The sequence below is a fragment of the Mirounga leonina genome, unplaced genomic scaffold, assembly GCF_011800145.1.
Source record: "Mirounga leonina isolate KUSES-001 unplaced genomic scaffold, KU_Mleo_1.0 Mir_167, whole genome shotgun sequence".
Taxonomy (NCBI): domain Eukaryota; kingdom Metazoa; phylum Chordata; class Mammalia; order Carnivora; family Phocidae; genus Mirounga; species Mirounga leonina.
In genome coordinates this window covers 3233644-3247009 of record NW_023270422.1, presented here as the reverse complement: position 1 = coordinate 3247009, position 13366 = coordinate 3233644, and the positions used below count along the sequence as shown (strand labels likewise).

Here is a 13366-nt window from a genome sequence, read left to right as displayed (position 1 = left end):
CCGTTGTCAGGGCTGCTTGCACACTGCCAGGCTTGTGGCACTACTTTGGATGTGCTCTGGCCAAGAGCATATTGGAAGGGGTGTAGCTGCAGGAGAACGTGGGGCAGGTTGCACTGTTAGCAAGTTACCTAGTGAGTGTCTTAGCCACACTGGTCCCCAGAGGTGTTTGTGTATCTAGACTGGGGAGTAGGGAAGGGAAATAGTGCCTACCAGCTCCTTTTTCCTGAAGTCTCCCAAAGATCCCTGCTCCTCCAGCATATACACCAAAATTAGTCAACAAATCTCCTACATACCCTAGGTGGTTTTCAGACTGTTGCTTCTGTGTTGTATCCCTGCAGGGTTGTTTGTTGTACTTTTTAAAGGCAGAGACCCCGTTTCCTTTTGCCCTGTTGGCTCTGCCAGAGCCAAGCCCACTGATTTTTAAAGCTCCAGGTAGTATGCCCCAGTGATTGAAAGAACTTGTGAAATTTGACCCCTGTGTTTTTCAAAGCCAAATGTCTTGGGGATTTGTCTTCCCCATGCCTAGGCTGCCTGGTGTGAGGGTCTGTTTCTCTCCCCTCTCTGCACCCTTGGAATCCCTCCCTTTTGATCCCATGGGTTTATTTAGCTCCTGACTATGTTTCTGCCCTTCCTATCCTCTTTGATGTGGCCTCTTCTCTACATTTAGCTGTGGAGTGTTTGCTCTGCCAGTCTTTGGATCCTTTTCTGGGTTATTCGCACTTATGTGGGTGTTATCTAGTTGTATCCATATAACGAGGTGAGTTTAGGGACCTCCTACTCTGCCTTCTTCCTCAGAAGTCTTTATCAATCCTTTTGATTAAATATTATAGTTCAGTCAGTACTTTAAAACATTTCCTTTTTCTTTTTTTACCATTTTACCAATAGATGATATTGATGATGAAGAGTTTTATGATGAACATTTGGAGGCTTACTTTGAGCAACTGGCTATTCCAGGAATGATATATGAAGACCTAGAACAGCAACATCCAGAAAAAGATTTTAAATTACCTACAAGTGATCCATGTCAGGTATGTTCCAATCTTACGGTTTTTCAGAAATTTGACTTTAGAAAACTATTACTGGTCTCATTAGATATTACCATAAAACAGAAGCTTTTGGTTTTTTTTGGTCTCTGTTTTTCCAGATAGAAAGTGATGAGAAATACCTTGTCCGTCCTTTCTTGATGCTTCTTACTTTTCCTTCCTCTGCAGAAAAATTGAAGAATATCACAATGAACATGTGTATGCCCCTCATCCAAATTAACCAATTGTTAACATTTGGCCATCTTTATGTTTTCTTTGTTCCTCCATGAATACTTTTTTCCTGTATCATTTAAGAGGAATTTGCAGATATTTTGACATGTCACCCTAATACTTTGACATTTTTTTACTGCAAATAAAGATATTTTCCTGCATAATCTCACTTCTGTTATCTAACTTTGATACAGTAATGTAAATGAATATACAGTCCATATTCACATTTATCCAGTTGTCTCCAAAATGTCCTTCACTTTTATTGTTTTTGATCTAGGATTTAATCAAGGATTACAGTTGCTTCTGGTTGTACTATCTCTTTAGTATTTCACTTTGGAGTAGTTCTTCCATGTCATTAAAGTTTTTTATGTAAAATGACCCATAAGCTGGTTATATCTGATTGCTTTTTTCCCCTCCTGATCAAAGATTTTGGCAAGAATTCAAAGTAAGCATGTGTATCATGAACAGGTTAAGATTAAACATAAGGATGATATGTGCTTCTACTTGTATCACATCAGGAGATGTAGAAATCTGTTGGTCCCACTATTGGTGATGTTGTGTTTGATAATCTTGGTTAATGTGTTGTTGGCTAGATGTCTCCTTGTGTAGGTGCCTTTCTTTTCTCCTTTGTTATCAATAAGTAATCTGGGGAATGATGCATTGGGGCCATGTGAACTTCCTATTCTCCAAGAACCTTTCACAAACTGGATTTAGTATCATTGCTTAGGCCTCCTAGAAACAATTATTCCTATGGTGATTATAATGGTGATGTTTCCAGTTCCTTCTACATTAATTACCTGGCATCCTTCTGTCAAGAAGTCATTCTCTGCTTCTCATGTTTTTCCCCTAAAACTTTTTGGTTTTAATTTAAGAAAAATACAGCTAAGATATTTTTTCAACAGGCACATGAAAATGATAGCTATAAATCTCAATCAGAAAATAACAGCTCTCTGATTTCCCATGGCTTACACTCTTCAGGAAATTCTGAAACAATCCACAAAGAGTCTGAAGTAGGCCATGTTGTTTGTCTGCCTGGGACCAGTAAGTATTGAAATATGACTCCATTGTTCTTTTTTTTTTTTTTAAAGATTTTATTTTATTTTTTATTATGTTAACTACCATACAGTACATCATTAGTTTTTGATGTAGTGTTCAGTGATTCATTAGTTGCATATAACACCCAGTGCTCATCACAACACTTGCCCTCCTTAATACCATTTTTCTTAAATTCTATTTGACTTTGCCTTTTTTCCAAAGATTCATTTCTTTGGTATAATGTAACCTGTATTAACTGTTGAATTTCTTCAAATTTTTAAACAATTTAAATGTTTTCAAAAGAATACATTAATATTATTAGAAATACTGTAGTGGGTATTGCTTGCATTGCTTATTACAAATGAGTGTGTTTTATTCAGACATTTGAGAATTAAAAATGAATTCTTCGGTCGCAGTTTGTCACATTTCCTGTTGTCTCTTACTGATGGTTACTTTTTCTTGTATGCAAATTGCTATATTTGTCATATGATTGTTAATTAACTAGGTTTACATAAAATAATTTGAATAGCAAGAAGCAATTATGGGGTGCCTGGGTGGCTCATTCGGTTTAGCATCTGCCTTCGGCTCAGGTCATGATCCCAAGGTCCTGGGATCAAGTCCACATCGGGCTCCCTGCTCAGCGGGGAGCCTGCATCTCCCTCTTCTCCCTGCCTGTGCTCTCTCTCACTATCTCTGTCTCTCTCTTTCAAGTAAATAAAATAAATAAAAAATCTTAAAAAAAAAAAAAAGCAGTTATTAGATTACTGAGACTTTGACATTGCTCTATTAATTTTTTTTCTTGTATTTCAGGTAATTTTGTAGATACTGGAGATAGTAGAAGGCATATAGATGGTGTATTATCATGTTCTTCTAGTACTCAGAGAATTGAACAAGAGAAAGAAAGGGCAGACAGTTTGAAGGGTATTGTCCCACATCATGGCAGAGTAAGTTTATATGCATTTTCTTCAAATTTTCTATGAAAAGGATAAAAAGCCTTTTGAATGATATCAGGTTTTTTTCATAGTAACAACTGCTGATTTCTGGAAAATATAGAAAAAATATTAAAAAGTTTCTCTACTGATAATGTTTTATGTGTGTGTTGGTACGTATCTTTGAGATTACTAAGATTATATTAAATACATAATTACATACGTTTTCTTAAATTTAAATATTTTTGACTTGCATTTAGATCATTCATTTGAAAAGTTCTTCAGCTTGGTAACAGAACATTAAATAAAAAAGCAAACTGTTGATCTTTAACCTTGCTCAAGCATGTTTGTTTTCCATTCATTATTATCTGTTTGTTAATAACAACCCATTACTCCTACACTTGAAACTTGGTAGTCATTTCTGACTCTTACCAATTCTTTGTCCCCTTTTTAAAAGTAATGTATGCCTCAGGGTTGTATGATGATTTTTAATTTAGAGGGAATGTGTGTTGGTATATATAGAGACAGTTACTTATCCTCATAGTAATCCTTTTTGATTAAGGCAGTAAGTGATGATGGAATTGTCATTTTAAAGGCAGTGAAGCTCAGAAAACCTAATTTCTCTCAGTGTGTTCTCAGGACTATGTCTTAGGTTTCCTCTTTATTTCCTTTACCACTACTCAAATTGAAGATGCTTACTACCTCATGTCTGATTTATTGTGCCATTCCATTATATTTGTCAACAACAGGTTAATTTTGTTACAATGGCTTTTAATTTATATAATACATAAAATATTTTCTGTGCCTCAGTGTTTCAAATTAATAATCCTTAAAATGCTTTATAATCTGGCCCCATATTAATCTGTTTTTCTCTTGTATGTTTCTTCTACAAATCCCTGTTCCTATTTTGTTTTCTTCCTTTCTTCCCTAATCCAGATTCTGATAATCTTTGCAATCTTTCAGGAAGTCCTTGGTTACTTTTCAGTAACTCTAGACTACATTTATTTTTCTGAATTCTTAGTACAGTGGTTGCATTCTACAGTATAGTACTTTTCCTTATATATAGGAATATTTTACTTATCCAAAAGTTGCTTAGTCAGCAGCTTCAAGAATTTCTTACTCATCCAAAGAACCAGTTATGTACAAACAGTACAGAACCCCTTGCCTCAGGTAACCAGAGCAAGTGTTCAGAGTTGATGGGTTTTTCCTCCTAAGACAGTCTATGGATGCTTGGTCATATGTATAGTCATCTGAGTTATAATTACGTATAGTCATGGAGTTATAATATATCTAGTTAATAGTCCAGCCCTCAGCTGGTTAGAGATGGCCAATGAGAGAAGGGAGACAGTATCTATTAATCTTGATTTTGTCAAAATGTGGTATTTGATAAATTTTATAAATCTTTTCATGGCCATTTAATTTTAGGCTAAGGACTTTGTTCTGTTATAATAATTATTTTTCTAGGGCGCCTGGGTGGCTCAGTTGGTTGAACGACTGCCTTCGGCTCAGGTCATGATCCTGGAGTCCCTGGATCGAGTCTCACATCGGGCTCCCTGCTCGGCAGGGAGTCTGCTTCTCCCTCTGACCCTCCCGACCCTCCCCCCTCTCATGTGCTCTCTCTCTCAAATAAATAAATAAAATCTTTAAAAAAAAAAAAATTATTATTTTTCTAATTAGTAATTATTTGTCATTAAAAAACAATAGTTTTAATATTGTTGAATACTCACAAATTGCTTGGCATCTTGGTCAGGCCATTTTAAAAAGAATCATTGGTGGGGCGCCTGGGTGGCTCAGTTGGTTAAGCGACTGCCTTCGGCTCAGGTCATGATCCCGGGGTCCTGGGATCGAGTCCCACATCGGGCTCCTGGCTCAGCAGGAAGCCTGCTTCTCCCTCTCCCACTCCCCCTGCTTGTGTTCCTGCTCTCGCTGTCTCTGTCTCTGTCAAATAAATAAATAAATAAAATCTTTAAAAAAAAAAAAAAATCATTGGTAACATCTTGATGATAGGTATGGTGCTTGGTAGTGTAGGTTATACAAAGATAATCTTCCTTCGTGAAACATGGTAGGAAAATAAAAGAAATACTTGGTTAACTATAAAATAAGGCAGAATCCTGGTTGTTGAATCTCATCATACTTATTGAAGGAAGTCTCCAAGTTCTGACTGAGTTACGTTCTAAAAGTTTTTTGGAGTTTTGAAGTCTTTCTAAGTAAAACCATAGTTTCTGATGATTCATTTCCAGTCTGTCTTCTAAAACAGGATTTAATCATAAGAGGGCCAGGTTCTAGAGGAGCATTCAGGCCCTATGAATGCAAAGTCCTGAAGCCTTCAGCTGTGGTTGAAGGAGGGCATCGAGTGTGGAGGGATGGTGAGAGTGGCCTCTGGCTGCTGAGGTTCCAGTGTGGAATGAGCACTTGCATTAAAGCTTTGTTGCTTAGATGGGGGGAGATTCCTACCTGTGGGTCAACCATAAACTATGTTACATTATTCCATGAGATGTCTTATTTTTCCCATATCATAAGGTCATATGGTTTGTGTTACCATGAGGTGACAATTTTCTGTCCTCTTTTTGGCAAGATTAGCAGCCCATTTTTCTTAATGACATCTAAGGAACTCAGCATAGAAGCTACTACTTTTGAGTTCCCAAAATTTAACTACTAATAGCCTACTATTAACTAGAAGCCTTACTGATAACATAAGGAGTGATAAACAAATATTTTGTATGTTATATATGTCATATACTATACTTTTACAGTAAAGTAAGCTAGAGAAAAAATTATGAAAGAAATCATAAGAGAAATACATTAGTATTATTAGAAATACTATAGCCTGTATTGCTTGCCTTGCTTATTACAGCCATAATTTCTTTTCCTTTTTCTCTCTCTCCTGTGTTTTGCAGAAAGTGGTGTTGGTCCCCAATGTGTTGATGATATTCCACAGGTTCCTTAGACTCTGTTCATTTTTCTGAAGCTTTGTAATTTCAATTGTCCTATCTTCAGATTTGCTGTATCTTTATCCTGCTTGTGCACATCTGTTTTCAAACCCCTCTAGTGAATTTTTCACTTCAGTTAATGTACCTTTCAGTTCCAGAATTTCTGTTTGGCTCTTTTTAAAACTTATCTCTTTATTGTTATGCATATTGTGCATTGATCATTTTCTTGCTTGTCCACATCTTCCTTTAGCTTTTTGAGCATCTTTAAGACAGTTGTTTTCAAAGTCTTTGTCTAGTAAGTCTGATACACAGGTTTCCTCATGTATGTTCTCTGTTGATTTATTTTTTTCCTTTGAATGGATCACACTTTCTTGTTTCTTTGTATGCCTTGTGATTTTTTGTTGCAAACTGGACATTGAATGTTATGTGATAACTCTGGAAATCACATTCTCCCTTTTCTCTAGGGTTTGCTCTTTGTTATATTTTTATAGAGTATGTCTGTGCAGGGATGAGCATATGGTGAAAGTTAAGGTTTTACAGGTCCTTTCTGAGCCTGTGTTTTTTCCTGGGCATGTATAGCAGCTCTCTTAATTTTCTCTATACATGGTTGTTTTTGAATATTTAAAGAAATAGGTATGAGTGGAGATCATTTTAGCTGGTGGGGGTTGAATTACTGGTGACCAGCCTCTGTGCCTGCAGCTCTGCAGTCAGAAGACAGGAACCTGGTAATTGGAGACAAAATCTTTATTGCTTCTCTGGCTCCAGCAAAGCATACTAAAAATAGGGGTTGCCCTCCCCAGAGCTGACCGCTTAACTGACTGAGCCACCCAGGCACCCTATATGATCACTTTTATTTTTCTGTACTAGATGTATCAGTTCTAGAAAAGATAAGCCAGAGTCTCCAATTTTAATTGAATTTTTACCAAATTATTTTTGCACCTCCGATTTTTTCTTTATGTACTTCTCTGCTATGTGTACTGCATATAAGATTATGGATTTATAACCTCACTAATTATTAGTAATACTGCCCCCTTTTTTTTTATCCTATTCAAATAGTGCTTGTAACCTTAAATTCTCCTTTGTCTGTTAGTATTGATACCCTTGCTTTTTCTGTATTTTGTGTATACTTGTTATCCCATTTACATTTTTCTTTATCATTTGTTTACAGGGTTTCTAATAAATAGCATGTAGCTAGGTTTTACTTTTTTTAAGATTTTATTTATTTGAGATTGTGTGCATGTGTGTGCAAGCGGTGGCAAGGGGCTGGGGGTGTGTGGGAGGAGCAGAGGGGGAGGGAGAGGGACAAATGGACTGTACGCTAAGTGCGGAGCCTGATGTGGGGCTCAGTCTCATGACCCTGAGATCTTGGCCTGTGCTGAAATGGAGTTGGATACTCAGACTCAGCCACCCAGGTACCCCTAGGTTTTACTTTTTGATGTAATTTGGTAGTCTGTTTTTTGATTAAATAATCCTTTAATAATTAGTGTAATGATTAATATTCTTGATTTTATTTTTATATTTCCTTCATTTAATATTTACTTTACGTGGTTTTTATCATTTTCAAAAAAATTTTTTTTTTAAAGATTTTATTTATTTATTTGAGAGAGAGAGTGAGAGAGAGAGAGAGCACAAGAGGGGGGAGCGGGAGAGGGAGAAGCAGACTCCCCGCTGAGCAGGGAGCCCGATGCGGGGCTCGATCCCGGGACTCCAGGATCATGACCTGAGCCGAAGGCAGTCGCTTAACCAACTGAGCCACCCAGGCGCCCCTCATTTTCAAAATTTTTATTGTACTCTTTATCCCTGCTCTCCCCTTCTTTCCCTCCCATTTTTCCTCCTTAAGCATTTGGAATTTCTTTGATTTTTTCATTAATATAAGATACACATTTTTCATATTTTAACACTTCTGAGATCAATATGTATCTTATAGTTACTTATATGTCATAGTTTAGTGTTCTCTGTCTTAGTGGTACATACAATAATGGCAAATCTTAAAATCAATGGTTAGAGTCTATGAGGGATACTGTTTTTTCATTATTTGGAGGGCATTTTTTTCTCTTCCTTAATTCATTCTCAGCCATATTTTTCAGCCATTATTTGAGATGACATCAGCATGTTCCCACCGGGGCATTTTGTTTGCCTCTTTGTTTCTTTTAGATGCCAGTAAGATGGGACTTTCAAATAATTTTCTTATCTCCTTTTGAAACCCCACCTCCTAAGGCAACTTTGGGTTTATTTTTTCCTTTCTCCTCACATTTCCTAACTCAGGTTTTCCTGGGAGAGTTACATTCTCCAAATATAAACAAAAACCTATTCTGTGTTTAGATTTAAAACCTGTCAAAGCAGCTGCATTTGTCTTTGTATTATTTATTATTAGATCACAGCAAGAGAGAGCTGCTCTGCTCTGTTCCCTTGGAGGGAACCCCAACTTAGAAGCAGGTCATCTACCAAACCTGGTTTAGTACCAGGTTTCCCACCAACAGTGCATGTTTGTAGGTTTGACAGGATGGTTGCTGAGGCCCCATGTCGCTGCCTTATCATTCAGCCTGGGTGGGATTCTGACATGGGGGGCTTTCAGTCATAATTCCACAGATGCTAGCTTTGCCCCATTGCATCCTCAGCCAAGCATATAAAGGGTTCAGATGCATTTCATCAGATAGTGCAGTGTTTCTGGAGACTGTCACCTGGCTTCATTCTTTATTCAAGACACTAGTTTCCAACATTCTGACATTTTTTTTTCTTTATTTTTAAATTGAAGTATAGTAGACATACAAGATTATATTGATTTCAGGTGTACAGCATAGTGGTTTGACAATTATATATGTCATGATGTGCTTAACCTTGATAAGTGTAGTTACCATCTGTCACCATACAAAGTTATTACGATATTATTGACTGTATTCCCTGTATAGTACTTCTTATCCCTGTGACTTATTTTATAACTGGAAGTCTGTACCTCTTAAGCCCCTTCACCTGTTTTACCCATCATCCCTTTATCCTCTTCCCCTCTGACAACTACGAGTTTGTTCTCTGTATTTATGAATCTGTTTCTGTTTTGCTCATTTGTTTTGTTTTTTAGATTCCACAAAGAAGTGAAATCATACTTGTTTTTTTCTGACTTATTTTACTTAGCGCAGTGCCCTCTAGGTCCATCCATATCGCCGCAAATGGCAGAATCTTTTCTACAGCTGAGTAATATTCTGTGTGTGTGTGTAAGTGTGTACACCACATCTTCATTATCCATTCATCTATCGATGGACACTTGAGTTGCTTTCATATCTTGGCTATTGTAAATAATGCTGCAATAAACCTGGAGGGTGCATATATCTTTTTGAATTAGTATTTTAATTTTTTTTTTTTTTAAGATTTTTTATTTATTTGACAGAGAGACACAGAGAGAGGGGAACACAAGCAGGGGGAGTGGGAGAGGGAGAAGCAGGCTCCCGGCCGAGCAGGGAGCCCGATGCGGGGCTCCATCCCAGGACCCCGGAACCATGACCTGAGCCGAAGGCAGACACTTAACGACTGTGCCACCCAGGCGCCCCTTAATTTTTTTTTTTAATAAATACCCAGCAGTAGGATGACTGAACCATACTGGTTTTCTGTTTTTGATTTTTTTTTTTAAAGATTTTATTTATTTATCTGACAGAGAGAGAGCACATAGGCAGGCAGAGCTGTAGGCAGAGGGAGAAGCAGGCTCCCCACTGAGTGGAGAGCTTGACGTGGGGCTCGATCCCAGGACCCTGGGATCATGACCGGAGCTGAAGGCAGACGCTTAACTGACTGAGCCACCCGGGCCCCCTGTTTCTGATTTTTTGAGGAACTTTCATATTATTTTCCGTAGGGGCTGCCCCAATTTACATTCCCATCCAAGAGTGCACAAACATTCCCTTTCTTCTACATCCTCACTAACACTTGTTTCTTGTGTTTTTTATTTTAGCCATTCTGACAGGTATGAGGTAATGTCTCATTGTGGTTTTGATTTGTATTTCCCTGATGATGATTGATGTTGAGCATCTTTTCATGTGTCTGTTGGCCATCTGTAGATCTTCTTTGGAGAAATGTCTGTTCATGTCTTCTTCCCATTTTTTAATTGGATTGTTTGAGATTTTTTTTACTGTTGAGTTTTATGAGTTCTTTATATATTTTGGATATTAACCCCTTATTGGATATATGACTTATTTATACCTTCACTTATTCAGTAGATTCCTTTTTCATTTTGTTGATGGTTTCCTTCACTGTGCAAAAGCCATTTAGGGTCATGTAGTCCCCGTTGTTTACCTTTGCTTTTGTTTCCTTTGCCTGAGGAGACTAAGGCTGAAGTCTTAAGAGATTATGGCTTATGTTTTCTTCTAGGAGTCTTATGGTTTCAGGACTTATATTTAGGACTTTAATTCATTTTGAGTTTATTTTTGTATATGGTGAAAGAAAGTGGTCCAGTTTCATTCTTTCGCATGTAGCTGTCTAGTTTTTCTAACACTGTTTATTGAAGAGATTGTTTTTCCCTATTGTATATTCTTGCCTCTTTTGTCATAGATTAATTGACCATATAAGTGTGGGTTATTTCTGGACTTTCTATTCTGTTCCATTGATCTCTGTGTCTGTTTTTGTGCCAGTACCATAACTGTTTTTTTTTTTTTTAATGATTTTATTTTTAAGTATTCTCGACACCTAATGTAGGGCTTGAACTCACAACCCCGAGATCAAGAGTTGCATGCTTCACCTATTGAGACAGCCAGGCACCCCATAACTGTTTTGATTACTATTGCTTTGTAGTATAGTGTGAAGTCTGGGATGGTGATACTTCCAGCTTTGTTCTTCTTTCTCAAGATTGCTTTGGCTATTTGGAATCTTTTGTGGTTCCAAACAGATTTAGGATTATTTGTTGTAGTTCTGTGAAAAATATTATTGATATTTTAATAGGTCTTGCATTAAATCTGTGGATTGCTTTGGGTAGTATGGAAATTTTAACAATATTTTCCCAATCCATGAACATGGTTTTATCATTCCATTTATTTGGGTTGTCTTCCATTTCTTTCATTGGTGTCTTACAGTTTTCAAAGTATAGATCTTTTACTTCCATGGTTAAATTTATTCCTAGGTATTTTATTCTTTTTGATGATATTGTAAATAGGATTTAAAAAATTTCTTTTTGCTACTTCATTATTAGTGTATGGAAACACAACAGATTTCTGTATATTAATTTTATATCCTGCAACTTTACTCAGTTTATTAATTTTAATAGTTTTTTGGTGGGATCTTAGGGTTTCCTATCTGTGGTATTATGTCATGTGCAAATAGTGACAGTTTTGCTTCTTTTTTCAATTTGGATGCCTTTTATTTGATTTCTTGTCTGATTGCTGGGCTGGGACTTCCAATACTATGTTGAATAAAAGTGGTGAGAGTGGACATCCTTGTCTTTTCCTGATCTTAGAGGAAAAGCTTTCAGCTTTTCACCATTGAATATGATTTGCTTTGGGGTTTGTCATACATGGCCTTTATTACACTGAGGTGTTCCCTCTAAACCCACTTTTGGAGTTTTTATCGTGAATGGATATTGAATTATGTCATATTTTTTCTGTATCTGTGGGAGATGATCATATGATTTTTAGCCTTCACATTTTGGTAATTATGTTGGTTGATGTATGAATATTGAACCATCCTTGCATACCTGGAATAAATACCACCTGATCATAGTAAATGATCCTTTTAATGTGTTGTTGAATTTGCTTTGCTAATATTTTAGGGGATTTTTGTATCTATGTTTATCAGGGATATGGCTCTATAATTTTGGTATCAGGTTAATGTTGCTCTTGTGGAATGAATTTGGAAGCATTACTTCTTCTATTTTTTGAAACAGTTTAGGAAGAGTAGGTGTTAACTCTTGTTTACATGTTTGGTAGAAATCACCAGCGAAGCCATCTGTTCCAGGATTTTTGTTTGTTGGTAGTTTTTTGATTACTGATTAATTTGTTAGTAGTAACCAGTCTGTTTAGATTTTCTGTTTCTTCCTGATTCAGTCTTGGAATATTGTATGTTTCTAGAAATTAATTCATTTCTTCTAGGTTGTCCAGTTTATTGGGTTGTAATTTTTCATAGTATTGTCTTATAATCCTTTTATTCTTCTGTGGTGTTGGTTGTAACTTTTCTTCTTTCATTTCTAATATTATTTATTTGAGTTCTCTATCTTGATAAGGCTCTCTAAAGGTTTGTCAGTTTTGTTTATCTTTTCAGAGAACCAACTCTTAGTTTCATTGATCTTATCTGTCGTTTTTTTTAAATCTCTATTTCACTCTGGTTCTTTTTAATCTTTGCTAGTATTCTATATGAAAAATAGTTATCTGTTTTTAAATGGCATAACCTTATTTCCTTGTCTTTTTTTCTGTTGGAATAGTCATATTTTAACTATTGTTTTAATAAGCTTTCTCTGTTAAGGAGATATTTTGATTCTTACACATTTTACTTATTTATTTACTTATTTGGCTCAAACAGTAAGATATTTACTTTCTTACACTTCTAGAAAAGTCAGAGATTGAGATTTCAGTGGGGCTGGTTTCTCCTTGTGCTTATCTCTTTGCCTTATAGATGGCCTTTTTCTCCCTGTGTCTTCAGATGGCCTTCCCTCTCCCAGTCCTTATGCATTTTAGGCTTTAATGTTTGTATTTGTTTCCTAGGGCTGCAGGAACAAATTACCAACATTTGGTAGCCTTCAACAGTAGAAATTTATTCTCACAGCTCTAGAAGCCAAAAGTTGTAAATTCAAGGTATTGGAAGGGCTAAGGTCCCTCCAAAGGCACCTTTCTTGCCTCTTCCAGCATCTGGTAGCTCTTGGTTTTCCTTAGCTTGTGGCAGTATCATTTGAATATTTGCCTCCATCTTCACATGGCCTTTTTCTCAGTGTCTCTGTGTCCTGCTAAATCTTTTTTCTCTTATAAGGACATTGCTCATTGGGTTAAAGGCCCATTCAAAATGCAGGATGATTTTATTTCATGATCCTTAACTTAATTACACTTGCAAAGACCCTGTTTCCAAATAAGGTCACAATTTACAGGACCTGGGATTACAACTGGGAAATTTTTAACCCATGAGAGTGTTAATACATAGATGTTATTTACTAAAGAGTATAAAACTATTCATTGGTATTTTCTCCTAGCACTTTTGCATTTAAATGTTTAAGCCATCTGGGATTTATTTTGGTCTAAGGTAGGATGTAAGTTTATTT

General features: G+C 36.4%; 1 protein-coding gene across 12 annotated transcripts in view; it reads left to right on the top strand.

The window, feature by feature from the left end:
* Positions 1-13366, top strand: part of LOC118016446 (nucleoporin SEH1) — a 167088-nt gene that overhangs the window by 69089 nt on the left and 84633 nt on the right. For 11 of the 12 annotated variants that reach the window (XM_035013835.1, XM_035013833.1, XM_035013832.1 and 8 more), the window contains 3 exons: positions 886-1028; positions 2156-2294; positions 3099-3232. In XM_035013835.1, coding sequence (XP_034869726.1) covers positions 886-1028; positions 2156-2294; positions 3099-3232 — 416 coding nt within the window. Of the gene's footprint in view, positions 1-885; positions 1029-2155; positions 2295-3098; positions 3233-3312; positions 4728-13366 lie in introns of those variants that run through there. The other variant, XM_035013844.1, reaches the window with a different exon arrangement.